We start from the raw sequence: 15276 nt of genomic DNA on the forward strand, positions 1-15276 counted from the left end.
AGCAGCAGAAGATGGCCCAAGTGCTTGGGCCCCTGAACCCACAGGGTAGACCATTTGGAGGGCAAACTAGTAGATAGAAGATCTCTCTGTTTCTCCCTCTCTCTGTTTCTCTGCTTCTCAAATAAATAAATAAGTAAATTTTTAAAAAATAGATTGTAGGGGCTGGCACTGTGGCATAGCAGATTAAGCTGCTGCCTGCAGCTCTGGCATCCCATAAGGGCACTGGTTTAAGACATGGCTGCTCCACTTCTGATCCAGCTCCCTGCTAATGCTCCTGGGATAGCAGTAGAGGATGGCCCAGGTATTTGGGCCTCTGTACCCACATGGGAGACCCGGATGAAGCTCCTGGCTTCAGCCTGGCCCAGCCCCCGCTATCACAGTCATCTGGGGAGTGAACCAGCAGATGGAAGCTCTCTCTCTCTTCCTCCTAATTCTGCCTTTCAAAAGAAAAAAAAAAAAAGATCACAGCACCTTGCTGCTCAAAACCTGCAGTGGCTCCTCTGTGGCTCTCTGTCACTCTCAGGATAAAAGTCTAAACCCTTCCCCCTAACTTCAAGACCCTCCATGGCCAGTCCTCTGTCCGTGACCTCCTCTCCCCATGCGCTCCATTCCATTTTGAACATACAGACCTCCTTGCGGTACACATGACCTAGTTCCATTCTCAGGGCCTTTGCAGTGAATGTTTCCGCTGCCTAAGTAAATGCTCTGTCCTCAGATCTCATCAGGTCTCCAGCCAACCGTCACCTCCTTCAAGAGGCCTTCTCTGACCACTCTGCCTGAAGGGGCTAACTCCACCTTGTACTCTTCTTTCATTTCCATTTTTAAAGAATGATTATTTATTTATTTGAAAGGCAGAATTATGGAGACAGAGGGAGAAACACAGAGAAAAGTTCTATCTGGTGGTTCACTCCTCAGATGGCTGCAACAGCTGAGGCTAGGCAGGCTGACGTCCACCTGGGTCTCCCATGTGGGTGGCAGGGCTCCAAGCACTTGGACCATCTTCCACTGCTTTCCTGGGGACATTAGCAGGGAGCTAGGCCAGACACGGAGCAGCTGGGATTTGAACCAGCGCCCATAAGGGATGCTGGCATCGCAGGTGGTGGCTGAACTTGCTGTGCCACAATACCTGTTCCTTCATTAGAACACTTTCGAGACCTAACACTTGAAATACCTGGTTATTGTCTTACCCCTACGTCTAGAATATAGCTGCTGGTAGAGACACTGTCTTGTTCATGCTGGTACCCTCAGCACCTAGAACGGTGCCTGGCTCCGAGGAAGCTCCTCATCTTTCTTGAATGGATGAATACCGATTGCCTAAGGAAAGCAACTCCCCTTTTCCGGGCCTGAGCATCCCCATGTGGATAATGGGGGTGGTAATTCCAATCTGCGGGGATTTAATGAGCTACTGTGTGTGTAAAGGTTTTGCTTCTTGGTTCTAACCTCCAGGTGCCACCTGAGAAAGGGGTAGTGCCCTCGACAAGACGTGAAACTTTCTTCAGACTGAACCCTGAAGCCTTCAGTTCTGGACAGTTCAGGGGCCTGGATGCTCATGTCCTGCAGTGGGCACACAGGCAGAGATGGGGCTCCCGGAGAAGCCTCCAGAAGTCGTGGACCCAGTGCCTCCTCTCTCGGCAGCATCCATGTCGAGGGCCCCTATGGGGTGTCCGCTCCCTCTCTGAGCCCACCTTTTGTACCACCTCTTTCTCAAGCACCTGTCTGCTCTCTCAGGACAGTTCCTGGGAAGCACAGCGGGTACCCTGGTATCTCAGTGATGGCCAAACTCGTCCTGCCCTGGACATCTGCCAAAGGAAGGAGCAGCTGCTGGTTCACTCCCAGGAAAGGCTGGTGCCGCCGGAGCCTGCTGTCGGCATGAGGTCCCTCCCCACCTCCATGACCTTAGCCATCTCTCTCCCAAATCTTCCTTCAGCTCACAGGCTACAGTTCTGCTCCAGGGGATTCCTGCCTGATCTTTCCAACCAACCACTGGGGATGTCTACCTGGGAGTCCCGGGACTGCCCACAAGAGGCCGGGGCAGCAGGGAATAAAACCCAGACAGTAAGCAGAGAAGATGGCGGAGAGACACAGGCTCCAGGGTGGGCAGACCAGAGAGAGAACGCAGAGGGGGTTGCTTGGGAAATTCAGGCTTCTGGGGGTCAACTCCCAGTAGACTTGGGAATGGGGGGTGCTGTAGAGCCCAGGATCCCGGAGTGTGGAAACCAGAGACTGAAGATAAATGAAACTGATGGAGAGATCCTGATACCAGGGCAGGGAAATCAGGAGCAGATGAGAGCTGAGGATGGAACCAAAAACAAGGAACCAAAGAAGAGAGTCCATGAGGAGGCTGGCGCTAAGAATCTTCCTGAAACCCAGGCACATATGGGAGAGAACCCAGAACAGATCACATGTAAATCTGATGTAGAGACGCAAACACCAGAGTGGGGCAACTGGGACAAGAATGGAGTTGAGGGTGCTGTGGAGACCGAGGTATTCAAGGGGAATAACGAGGAAGGGGCCAGAGGAGGGCATGGAGAGCTCCAGGCCCACGGACTGGGGAAGCAGGGCCAGAGTGGAGGTGAGGGTGGAGAGGAGACCCAGATGCCAGAGGAGCGGAAGCAAGATCAGGGTAGAGGCGATGCAGAAGAGGGGAGAAACAAGGACCAGGCTGGAGGTGAGGATGCTGCACAGACCCCGACATCCGGGAGGGAGAACTTGGGAGAAGTCAAACGAGAGGATGATGTAGAGAGCCAGGCCCTGAAGTGGGAGAAACAGGAGCACAACAGAGGTGAGACCGTTCCAGAGAGCCAGACACCAGGAGGGGAGAGGCAGGGGCAGGGTGGAAGTGAGAAAGACGGAAAGATCCAAGTCTCTTGGGGAGACAACCAGAAAGCATCAAAACCTGAAATGCAAGTTGAGTGGGGAAACCAGGCTCTGGGAAGAGGGGAGGGTGCTGGGGAAACGCAGACATGTAAGAGGGCAACGATCAGGGAGATCAGAGTGGAGGACTGGGTGGTGATCCGGGCACCGTGGTGGGGAAACCAGAGACTAGCGGCAAGCAAGATTGACAGAAAGTACAAGATGCCATGCTGTGGGGATCAGAAGCAGACTGAAGGTGAGCTTACAGCAGAAATCCAGGCACTGGAGGAGGAAGAACAGAGAAAGTGTGGATGTGAGGATGGTGCAAGTACTTTGGCACCCCCGGCTAAAATCCAGGGACAGTTAAGATGCGAAACTGCCCTGGAGGTCCATCCAGCAGGGCAGAGGAACAAGGAGTGGTTTGGAGATGAGAACGAAACAGACAGTCGGGTACTACGGAAGAGAGACGTGAGAGGGGTTAGAGGCGAGGATGGTACAGAGACCCAGGAACTTGGTGAAGAAAATCAGCGTCTATTAGGAAGCAAACTGCATGCAAAGATTGATCCACCAAAGTGGAAGAATCAAGACCACGCTGGAGGGACGGATGGTGCCGATCCCCACACATCTGAGGTGGAAAACTGGGGAGAAGCAACACGTAATATTGATGGAGAAACCCACTCAGCAGCGTGGAAGACAGAGGAGCCGGTCGGAGGTGAGAGTGTTGCCGAGAGTCAAATACAAGGGAAGAGAAACCCGAGACAGGCTGGAGGAGAGCATGGCGTGGGGACCTGGGCCCCTGGAGCGGGGAACCAGAGGCAGTTAGGAAATGACACTGCTGGAAAGATCCATTTACCAGGGTGGGAGAACCAGGAGCCGATGGGAGATAAGGATGGAGCAGAAATTCAGGTTCCGGAGAAGGAGAAATGCAGAGACCCTGGAGGTGAGCATGACGTACAGCCTCAGAGGCCTGAGAGAGAGAACCAGGGACAGTCTGATGGTGAAAAAGGAGGGAGCCATTCCCCAGGGAGGAGGAGATGGGAGAAGACTGCAGAGAATCAGGCATCAGAGAAGAGAAGCCAGAGAGAGGCTCAGAGGAGGAAGCGGAGACTTCAGAGAAAGAACCAGAGACTGCCAGGAAGTAAAGTTAGTGGGAAGACCTGCTCATCCGTGTGGGAGAGCCCGCGACGTCCTGGAGGTGGGAATGGTGCAAAAACTCAGCCGCAAGGCAGCAGAATCCTGAGAGGGACACCGGGCGCTGGCGGCACAGTGACTCAGGCACCGGGAGGAGACGGCCAGGGGCCATTAGGAAGTGAAATCGACGAGGGGATCCAGACACAAGGACAAGGAAGCCAGAACAAGGGTGGAGATGAGGATGATGCAGAAAGCCAGGGAGCAGGGAGCCAGAGAGGGCACAGGGCGCAGGATGCTGGAGAGCCGCGAGCACCCAGAACAGGAAGCAGGGACCGAGTCAGCGGACAGAGCGCCACGAGGGCCCGGCGCCAAGTCGGCTCTTCTGGGGGTGAGGGGCCCGCGGGCAGGAAGCGCAGCCTGGCACGGACCCCAGACTTCCCCGGCCCCGGCTATGCAGCACAGGCTGCGGAGGCGTCCACTCCTGCTCCCTGGGCTGAGATGAAGCCTCTCCCATGCTGGGGTGAGGCCTTCCTGCTGGCCGGTGGGGAGGGAGAGCATCTGGCTAGCCAGGGCTTGGCCCCTGTCAGTGAGCTCAGATCAGCCTCCCAGCACATCCAACCTGAATCCCAGAGACAGCGAAGCGACAAAGGGTTGGGTCCAGAGAAGGCCTCCAGCCGGAAGCAGCAGCCGAGGAACCCTGAGTCCCAGGCTGCCCCCTTGGGCGTACGCTCTGGCTGCCCCTGTCTCCTAGGTGACCAACCCCCGCCAGCCGCCACGGCCCTGACCGGTATTCCCACTGCCCTCACCGTCTCACCCAAGTGGCCAGTACTCAAGAAGAGCAAACGGCTGCTCCTGGAGTCCCTCATGAGGCGAAGGATTGCACACCTGCAGTGGGGCCTCCCCAGGCGGATCCTGGAATCCTATTTGCTGTATAACTTCTTTGGATCTTGCTCAGTGCCTCTGGCCGGGGTGAGGCCCTCTGGATTATGTATGGGCCAGGAGTTCCAGGGACAGCAGGAAAGGCGCTGTGAAGCCCAGAGCGCCGTGTTAGCCATTAAGTCTCCAAAGAGGCCCCAGAGGCTTCAGTCCCCAGGAAGCAGCAGCTCGGAACTTCCTGCCCAGGCCACAGCTCTGGAAGAAGACAGACTAAAGCCAGTGGGCATTTCCTTCCCACCTCCAAAGCCCAGGAGATCCAAGCCACCAGGGGGCACCAGAGAACCACAAGTGATCCAGGAAGTGCTTCCTAGGGCCAAACTGCCTGCTTCCAGTAACTTCAAGCCTGCAGCAGAGACCAGGAGCTGGTGTGGCCCAGAAAGGGTCCGAGAGCCTTGCAGTGAGAACAGCAGGTGCAGGAACACAGTCAGGCCAGAGATCTCCCAGGCGGAAGCAAGGGCTCCCTGGAGAGGGAGGACCTTGTCTTTTGGGGCAGGCCACGGTCAGCGCAGGAAGGAGCACGTATCCTGGGGAGCCTGTAAGCCCTCGAGACTCAGATATCAGCAGCTCGCACCCTGGAGAAGAGGAAGCCTGGATTCTGTGGAGGGCAGAGGGGCTGGGCAGAAGCCTGCTTCCTCTTCCACAAACAGCCCCAGCTTCAAAGGCAGTCTCCACGCCGCTGCAGCCAGGCTGAGCGTGACCATCCTGAGCAAGATGTCCTGGTCCCCACGGCTGGCCAAGCCCCAGCCCTCGGCCCCCGACCTCAGCCCCAAGGACCCCGAGTCTGAGTCTGCCCTGCTTCCCAAAGCGGATGACCCTCACGCAGGGGAGGACAGCGTCCGAGTCCGCACTGCTGCTGCGGGGGACCTCCAGCCGCCAGGTCCCCGCGAGACAGAAAGCCCCTGGGGTCAGGGGGCACCTGGGCACCCAAACAGGACCTCATGGAATCCACTGGCCCCCCACAAGTTAGCTTTTACAAGGCACTGGAGAGATTTTCTCCTCCAGTGTGGCTTGAAAAAGTAGGCCGCAGGCCCAGAGTCCACAGGACACATCAGAGAAGCAGGACAGTGGCCTGTTGACCCCGCGAGCCTCTAATAAAGTTGGTTATCTGGGCCCTGTGGATTCCTGAATTCTCTGGCATATGTTTCCTGGGGATTGCTTGTGGGGCTTGGGATACATTGTGCAGAAGCCACTTCTACTCCAGAGAATGTGGGTTAGCTCAATGCCACCTGCTGAACATTTCCCCTCCCCAGATTCTCACAGAGGTTCACTAAGGCTTCTGTCATGGTGCTGTCCTGCCCGTGTCCCAGGCTGATCCTGGTTGAGGTAAGACACTCAAGCAGTCTCTCAGCTGACTGGAGGTAGGGGCAGTGCTCTTTATGGGACACTATTCAGGTGCTTTTGGTTACAAGGAAGGTAGCAGATCACTGGGATCTATGCTCCTGAGGTTCTGCTGCCTAGAAAAGACCTAAAGGTGGGGCCGGCGCTGTGGCGCAGCAGGTTAACACCCTGGCCTGAAGCGCCGGCATCCCATATGGGCACTGGTTCTAGTCCCAGCAGCTCCTCTTCCGATCCAGCTCTCTGTTATGGCCTGGGAAAGTAGTAGAAGATGGCCCAAGTCCTTGGGCCCCTGCACTCACATGGGAGACCTGGAAGAAGCTCCTGGCTCCTGGCTTCAGATCAATGCAGCTCCAGCTATTGCGGCCAGCTGGGCAGTAAACCAGCAGATGGAAGTCCTCTCTCTGTCTCTACCTGTCTGTGTAACTCTGACTTTCAAATAAATAAATGAATCTTAAAAAAAAGAAAGAAAAGAAAAATGCCCTACACTGGATTTAAAAAAATAAGAAAAGACCTAAAGGAAGAACTATTACCACTTCTCAATTCTCAAGTATTGCCAACCATAATTATTTGTTGTTTTTTCTTGGCCCATCATGGGACATTCTAGAGCTAACTGTTTTACTCATGGCCCTATCTTCAAATACAGTCTTCAACAGAGGTAGACATATCTTTTTGAGGAGCACCATTACCTGGGGGTAATTTAGTCTGTAGCAACAGATAATCAATCAACACATATGTAATCTATTGTAATAGTTTTCTTGTCTGTCTGGATTTGTGTCTCTTGAGAGCAAGCATTCTACTCTCTCTTTTGCTTACTTTTGAATCCCCTAGCTCCTAGCAGTCTCTGGCTCGATTTTTTTTTTTTTTTTTGACAGGCAGAGTGGACAGAGAGCGAGACAAAGAGAAAGGTCTTCCTTTGCGTTTGGTTCACCCTCCAATGGCCGCCGCGGCTGGCGCGTTGCTGCCGGCGCACCGCGCTGATCCGGTGGCAGGAGCCAGGTGCTTCTGGTCTCCCATGGGGTGCAGGGCCCAAGCACTTGGGCCATCCTCCACTGTACTCCCTGGCCACAGCAGAGAGCTGGCCTGGAAGAGGGGCAACCAGGACAGAATCCGGCGCCCTGACCAGGATTAGAACCCGGTGTGCCAGTGCCGCAAGGCGGAGGATTGGCCTAGTGAGCCGCGGCACAGGCCCGAATTTTTTTTTTTTTTTTTGCCAAACAGAATATTACTTTTTTGAATTTAAAAAGAAAATAATAGTATTTAATAATATGGAAGCTAAGCATGCCATCTTTCTCTGAAAAAAGTTTACAAGTCTTTGTACATTTTTGTTGTAAAAATGTATAGAATATCAGAACTTAAGTTTTCTTGCACTGAACAGAATTACTGCTGTAATGTACTTAAGATGTTAAATGTTTTGTTTTTATGCATACCCATATATATATATATATATAAATCTGCATCTTTAGCATTTTAAGCAAACACTTTTCCATGTTAATACCTCCTTTTCTCAAATATACGAAACTTCTGTTTTCTAAACTTTTTTTTTTTTTTTTTTTTTTTTTGACAGGCAGAGTGGACAGTGAGAGAGAGAGACAGAGAGAAAGGTCTTCCTTTACCGTTGGTTCACCCTCCAATGGCCGCTGTGGCCGGCGCACCATGCTGATCCGTTGGCAGGAGCCAGGTGCTTCTGGTCTCCCATGGGGTGCAGGGCCCAAGCACCTGGGCCATCCTCCACTGCACTCCCTGGCCACAGCAGAGAGCTGGCCTGGAAGAGGGGCAACCGGGACAGAATCCGGCGCCCTGACCGGGACTAGAACCCGGTGTGCTGGCGCCGCAGGCAGAGGATTAGCCTAGTGAGCCGCGTTGCCGGCCTGTTTTCTACACTTCTGCCATGGCGAGCATTTTCCACTTACAGCAACACCTCTTGAACTGACCTCCTTCAACATGCTTCAGTCATATCGGTGCTAAACAAATCCTGATGGCTGATGGGTTGTTATTAATACAGGTTATGGGATTTCTTTCTTCAGCATTTCTTGTGCGCTCACAAACCCCAGGTGCTATCACCCCCTGCCCCAAGGTGACTTAAAGGGAGTGTCTTAGGTTCTCTTGAGAGAAGGGAGTTCTGTAAGTTTAAAACAACAAGAGCTGTTCGATAGAAAACCCCAGAGGCTGATTATTTATTTTAAAAAGTAGTGGCGGGGGGGCTGGGTTGTGAAGCGGTGGGTAGAGCGCTGCCTGCGGCGCCGGCGTCCTGTGTGGGCGCTGGTTTGAGTCCCGGCCGCTCCACTTCCTATGCAGCGCCCTGCTAACGGGCCTGGGAGAGCAGCGAGGGTGGCCCAGGTGCTGGGGCTTCTGCACCCACTGGGAGGCTCGGATGAAGCTCCTGGCTCCCGCCTGGCCCGGCCCAGCCCAGCCGCTGTGGTCACTTGGGGAGTGCACCAGCGGATGGGAGATCTCTCTCTCTCATTTTCTCTCTCTCTTTCTCTCTCTCTCCCCCCAACACTTTCAAATAAATCTTACAAAAACCAACCCCCAAACAGTACTAGAAATACAGCGCTTACTTTTTTTTCCCATTTTCATGGCTACTGACTGCTACCTGATAAGTGCTTTTCAACTCAGTCCTGCGGGCGTCGACCCCGCCTGCCCTGCGCCGAGCTGGGCGCGCTGCGGCCTCGAGGCCACCCCTCCCCCCACGGGCCCGCAGGCCTCTCGGTCGGCGCAGGCGCATTGCGCGTCCGCGCCGACGGCCCTCAGGTGCGCTTGCGCACAAACTGCGCGGGAAAAGGTGCGGCCGCCTCGGAGGGCGCGCGCGGAGATGGCTGCGAGGGCCCCGGCGGCGGCGGCGGCGGGCCCTCCCGGGCTCGGGAGGGACGAAGCGGCGGTGCTGCTCCTCGACAAGGCCCATTACCGGCACGACCCGCGCTGGCTGCTGCCCGTGTCCCCACGCCTCTGCCTGGCCTGCGCGCTGGAGCTGCTGCCGGAGCCCGGCGTGTCGGTGCGGGCGGAACCCGTCCCTGAGGACGCGGGCTGGGGCTGCCCCTCGCCAGGCCCCTCTCTGCAGCCAGGCTCAGCCTCCCCAGGCTCCGCGAGCCCCTGGCCGCGGTTCACCGCCTCCCTAAACAGGCCCCTGGCGGCCTTTGCTGACCCACCCGAGCCCTGGCCCACTGCGCAACAAGCCCAGAGGAGCCGGGGCCCTTCCTCAAGTGAGCCCAGCGCGGGCTCTGCGCCGGGGGTGGGTCGGGTGCCCCTTGCCTGGCCCTCGCTCCCCGCCTGGCCTTTCTCCAGGGTTCGGCCTTAGCCCGCCTCCTCCCAGGCTGGTCGCCCTCAGCCTGTGCCAGGCGCTCTGGCGGTGCGGGGGGACTTTTCCAACAGGCAGAGCCGGCCCCAACTGGGCGGCCGTTCCCTCCGTGCCTGCCCGCCTCTGCGCAGAACCCAGACTCCTCTGGCGTCCGTGGGGGTGCCCAAGAAGACTGGGGGGGGGGGTTTCTGTCTTGGTTGAGGGGGATGGGCTCAGTTCTCTCTTTCGGTATCAGGATGTCTTTCCACTTTTTTTTTTTTTTTTTTTTTTGACAGGTAGAGTTACAGACAGTGAGAGAAAGAGACAGAGATAAAGGTCTTCCTTCTGTTGGTTCACCCCTCAGATGGCCGCCACGGCCAGCTGGTGCAGGTGCTTCTCCTGGTCTCCCATGGGGTGCAGGGCCCAGGGACTTGGGCCATCCTCCACTGCACTCCCTGGCCACACACAGCAGAGAGCTGGCCTGGAAGAGGGGCAACCGGGACAGAATCCGGCACCCATATGGGATGCCGGTGCCGCAGGCGGAGGATTAACCAAGTGAGCCACGGCACCAGCTCCACTATTTTTTTTTTTTTTAAAGATTTATTTATTTATTTGAAAGAGTTACAGAGAGAGAGGAGAGGCAGAGAGCGAGCGAGGTCTTCCATCCACTGGTTCACTCCCTAATTGGCTGCAGTGGCCGGAGTTGTGCCGATCCGAAGCCAGGTGCCAGGAGCTTCTTTTGGTCTCCTACATGGGTGCAGGGACGCAAGGACTTGGGCCATCCTCCACTGCTTTCCCAGGCCGTAGCAGAGAGCTGGACAGGAAGTGGAGCAGCCGGGACTCGAACCGGTGCCCATATGGGATGCCGGTGCTGCAGGCGGTGGCCTTACACGCTACGCCACAGTGAAAGGCAGAAAAGCAGAGAGGGATGGAGAGAAATCAATCTTCCATCTGCTGGTTCATTCCCTGAATGACTGCCACACCCTGGACTGGGCCAGGCCAAAGCCAGGAACCTGAAACTCCATCCTGTTCTCTCACCCAGATGGCAGGGGCCCAAGCCTTCTTCTTCTTCTTCTTCTTTTTTTTTTTTTTTTTTTTTTTTTTGACAGGCATAGTGGACAGTGAGAGAGAGACAGAGAGAAAGGTCTTCCTTTGCCGTTGGTTCACCCTCCAATGGCTGCCAAGGATGGCGCACTGCAGCCGGTGCACCGCGCTGATCCGATGGCAGGAGCCAGATACTTATCCTGGTCTCCCATGGGGTGCAGGGCCCAAGCACTTGGGCCATCCTCCACTGCACTCCCTGGCCACAGCAGAGAGCTGGCCTGGAAGAGGGGCAACTGGGACAGAATCCGGCGCCCTGACCGGGACTAGAACCCGGTGTGCCGGTGCCGCAAGGTGGAGGATTAGCCTAGTGAGCCGCGGCGCCAGCCTACAAGCCTTCTTTTACTGCTTTCTCAGGCATGTTAGCAGGAAGCTGGATCTGAAACAGAGTAGCTGGGACTTGATCGTGTGCTCTAATGTGGAGGCAGCAGCTTAACCCTCTGCTCCATCATGCTGGCCTCTATTTTAACCCTTTTTAAGTGAACAGATTTATGCATAAAGGCAGACATAACCATATTTTCCAAAAGCGAAATGAGATAGGAAAGGTGTTGTTTTGCTTTACATTTTCACAAGTTGCTTCAGTGGCTTAAAAACAAAGAGGACAATCAGATTCTCATCTATTTCTGCATTCAGTCTGTTGCATCATCACATGTCACGTGGTCTGAAACACTCCACTGTACACTTGTGAGAGAATAAAAGTAAGAAAGACCAAGAACACTTTAAAACTATATGAAAATAATTTTCACTTCGTGTACCCTCTGAAAAGCTTTTGGGTATTCTGAGGATCCCCAGACCAGTGAGAACCACTGAACTACTTCATAACTTAGTGAGATTTCACCGAGGCTGGAAGTCCCGTGGCTGCTGTTATGACAATGAGTCAAATACGAATAAGTGCAGTAGGAAAGCAGATAATAGAACACACGTTACTGGGAATTTGGAAGGATGGACTTGTTTGTGGTCAAGTGCTGTGTAGGGTAAGGAGGGAAATTAGGGAAAGTTTCCAGATAAAGCATTTGAATTAGGCCTAAGAAGATGAACCAGAGGAGGTGGGAGGCTTATCCCAAGAGGTGTTAGAAGGATGAGTGGAAGTAATCAATGTTTGAAGAGAAACTGAAGAAAATGAGGTGGGAGAACCAGATTGTGATCAGTGTCTTGAAGAATTTGAATCCATGGCTGGTGCAGCGGCTCACTAGGCTAATCCTCTGCCTGCGGTGCCGGCACTCCGGGTTCTAGTCCCGGTTGCTCTTCTTCCAGTCCAGCTCTCTGCTGTGGCCCAGGAAGGCAGCAGAGTGATGGCCCAAGTGCTTGGGCTCTGCACCCGCGTGGGAGACCAGGAGGAAACACCTGGCTCCTGGCTCCTGGCTTCGGATCAGTGCAGCACGCCAGCTGTAGCGGCTATTTGGGGGGTGAACCAACGGTAAAGGAAGACCTTTCTCTCTGTCTCTCTCTCTCACTATCTAACTCTGCCAATCAAAAAAAAAAAAAAAAAAAACTTGAATCCAAGTTAAGGAGCCTGAATTTTATCAGCTGAAGGAGAGTTGCTGAGATTTTTTGAGAAGCTCATTTAGATTATTAGCTTAATCTATGATGTAGGATGAATTGGTAAAGGAATTGACGTGACATTTAAAATGCCACATGTTAGAGACAATAAGAAATGCAACTTCACCTTTTATTAAATGTACTTTTTTTTTTTAAAAAAAGATTTATTTATGTATTTGAAATAGTTACACAGAGAAGTTAACTCCCCAACTGGTTAACTCCTCAACTGGCCACAACGGCCAGAGTTGCACCGATACGAAGCCAGAAGCTTCTTCTGGGTCTCCCACATGGGTGCAGGGGCCCAAGGCTTTGGGCCGTCTTCCACTGCTATCCCAGGCCATAGCTGGGAGCTGGATCGGAAGAGGAGCAGCCGGGACTAGAACTGGCATCCATATGGGATGCTGTCACTGCAGGTGATGGCTTTACCTGCTACACCACAGCGCCAGCCCCTAAATGTACTTTTTAAAAAATATATTTATTTATTTTATTTGAAAGACAGTTGCAGAGAAAAAGGAAGAGGGAGAGAGGTCTTCCGTCCACTGGTTCACTCCCCAAATGGCTGCAATGGCCGGGCGTGGGCCAGACTGAAGCCAGGAGCTTCTTTTGGGTCTCCTATGTGGGTGGGTGCAGGCTCCTCAGCACTTGGGCCATCCTCCACTGCTTTAGTAGGGAGCTGGATCGGAAGTGGAGCAGCTGGGACTCGAACTGACACCCATATGGGCATTTACCTGTTATGTGACAGCGCCAGCCCCGAATGTACTTTTCTTAACCTCAGCTATCATCAACTGAAGGAGTGATATAGTCAGTTGTGCCTGTGTTCGTGTCCTGTTGGTGCTCAGTTCATTTTTGACCTAACTTTCATCAGTGTATTGAGTACTTTGCAGTTAGTACAGTTTCCTGTTCAGGGAGGTGTCTTGAGGGTGAGGATTTATGCTACATTGAGTGGAAAGTAGGTCACCTACTTCTGGCTCATGAAGGGTTGCTAGCATCATTCCCCAGGCTGTGGAAATGGGAAGAGGACTGAGCTCAGGCAAGGCCTGGCTGAAGACTTGGATATGCACAATCCTGGGTATCAACCCATGGGCTCCCTTGTGTAGATCATGTTCTTTCCCATACTCCCTTAGGTAGAGTGGCCCTTACTGCAGTTTGGATGGTCTCTTTAGTCCCATCTTACTATAGTATATATTACATATAGTATAAATATAGTAATCATATCTGGAAATTACAGTTGTTGGGTTCAGAATGCCTGAGACTTGTTTGGTATTGAATCTTTTTCTTCATTTGCTCCAAGTTGGTGCGCAAGAAGCATGTGGTGTCCTGCTTCCGCGATGCCCTCGTGAGGCATACCTCCCTGGTCACACAGCTGGTGGCTCAGGACCAGAGAGTCTGCATCCACTTCATACAGATACTTTTTGGTGAGCTTGAAAACTTTGGCATGAGTTTTGCATGTATAGCATGGATATTTGCTTGGGGGGGGGGCTTGAAGAAATGGTTTTGGAAAGATTATTTCAACTTTTTGACTTGTAAATTATTTTGTCATAATGATGCAGAAATGGTTCCCTTTCTAAGATAACATGACGCATTTTATGGTAACAAGCTTTCCCAGATCTAAGAAGTCAGTAAAAGTGTGACAGTGAGTATGGGAAGTGTAAGGTCCTTTAAAGAGTCCAATATATATTGTCTTCTAAGTGGGTCAGAAGTCCTGGAATGTAGTTTGCTGATTTGGGTGTGACCTTGATTGTTATTTCCCCTCTCCTGTGCCTTAGTTTCTTCATGTGTAAAGCAAGGTAGATTAAATTTTATCTGAAGTTTCTTTTTTTAATGTGATTATAATGTCCAGTGGAATGAGTTCTTTTAGGGAAAAGGGCAGTTAATTTGTATTGAGTGCTTTTCTGTGCCAGAAGAATTTCAGGCTTTTAACTGCCAAGACCTGTAAGGGAGATAGGATGATTCCCCAAGGCTAAGGGAGGTCGTAGCTAACAAGTGCAAAGTTGGAATTGTTTTTTTATTTTTATTTTTTGACAGGCAGAGTAGACAGTGAGAGAGAGAGAGACAGAGAGAAAGGTCTTCTTTTTGCCGTTGGTTCACCCTCCAATGGCCGCTGTGGCTGGCATGCTGCGGCCTACGCACCGCACTGATCCGAAGGCAGGAGCTAGGTGCTTCTCCTGGTCTCCCATGGGGTGCAGGGCCCAAGCACTTGGGCCATCCTCCACTGCACTCCCTGGCCACAGCAGAGAGCTGGCCTGGAAGAGGGACAACCGGTACAGAATCCGGCGCCCCGACCGGAACTAGAACCCGGTATGCCGGCGCCACTAGGTGGAGGATTAGCCTATTGAGCCACGGCGCTGGCCCCAAAGTTGGAATTTTACCTCAGGTCCGTCACAGACTCCAGAGCACAGTTTGTCTGCTGTGCCACATTGACAGTTCTTAGATTTTATTTATTTGAAAGGGAGAGAGAGAGCGAGAGCGAGAGAGCCAGCCAGCTGCTGCCTGTGATGCCAGCATCCCATGTGGATGCCTGTTCAAGTCCCAACTGCTTTACTTCTCATCCAGCTCCCTGCTAATATGCCTGGGAAAGCCGAGGAAGATGGCCCAAGTGCTTGGGCTCCTGCACTCACATGGGAGACCCAGATGAAACTCCTGGCTTCTAGCTTCTGCCTGGCCCAGCTCTGGCCGTTGTGGCCATTTGGAGAGTGAGCCAGTGGATGGAAGAGCTCTCTCTCTTGCTCTCTCGTTCTCTCGCTCTCTTGCTCTCTTGCTCTCTCTCTATCTCATCTTTCTATAATTCTGCCACTCAAATAAATACATAAAATTTTTTACAAATATATTAATTTATTTATTTGAAAGGGAGAGTTACAGAGAGGCAGAAGTAGAGAGAGAGAGAGGTCTTCCATCTCCTGGTTCACTCCCCAACTGGCTGCAATGGCTGGAGCTGTGCCAATCCAAAGCCAGGGGCTAGGAGCTTCCTCCAGGTCTTCTACGTAGGTGCAGGGGCCCAAGGATTTGGACCATCTTCCACTGTTTTCCCAGGCCATAGCAGAAAGCTGGATGGGAAGTGGAGCAGCTGGGACTCAAACTGGTGCCCATATGGGATGCCGGCACTG

At 53.1% G+C, this 15276-nt stretch overlaps 2 protein-coding genes across 3 annotated transcripts in view; both read left to right on the plus strand.

The window, feature by feature from the left end:
- Nucleotides 1-355: 355 nt before the first annotated feature.
- Nucleotides 356-6676, plus strand: CUNH22orf46 (chromosome unknown C22orf46 homolog). Its single transcript, XM_051834024.3, has one exon. It carries the CDS (start codon nt 1870-1872, stop codon nt 5938-5940), a length of 4071 nt encoding a protein of 1356 aa, XP_051689984.3. The 5' UTR covers nt 356-1869; the 3' UTR covers nt 5941-6676.
- A 2334-nt stretch (nt 6677-9010) lies between these two features.
- MEI1 (meiotic double-stranded break formation protein 1) overlaps nt 9011-15276 on the plus strand; it is a 72212-nt gene continuing 65946 nt past the window's right edge. For both annotated transcript variants that reach the window (XM_002721403.6, XM_051834032.3), the window contains exons 1-2: nt 9011-9250; nt 13464-13587. In XM_002721403.6, the coding sequence (XP_002721449.4) occupies nt 9071-9250; nt 13464-13587 (304 nt within the window). In that variant the 5' untranslated portion in view covers nt 9011-9070. The remainder of the gene's footprint in view (nt 9251-13463; nt 13588-15276) is intronic.

The sequence above is a fragment of the Oryctolagus cuniculus genome, chromosome 11, assembly GCF_051225735.1.
Source record: "Oryctolagus cuniculus isolate XC-2025 breed Fujian yellow rabbit chromosome 11, ASM5122573v1, whole genome shotgun sequence".
Taxonomy (NCBI): Eukaryota; Metazoa; Chordata; class Mammalia; order Lagomorpha; family Leporidae; genus Oryctolagus; species Oryctolagus cuniculus.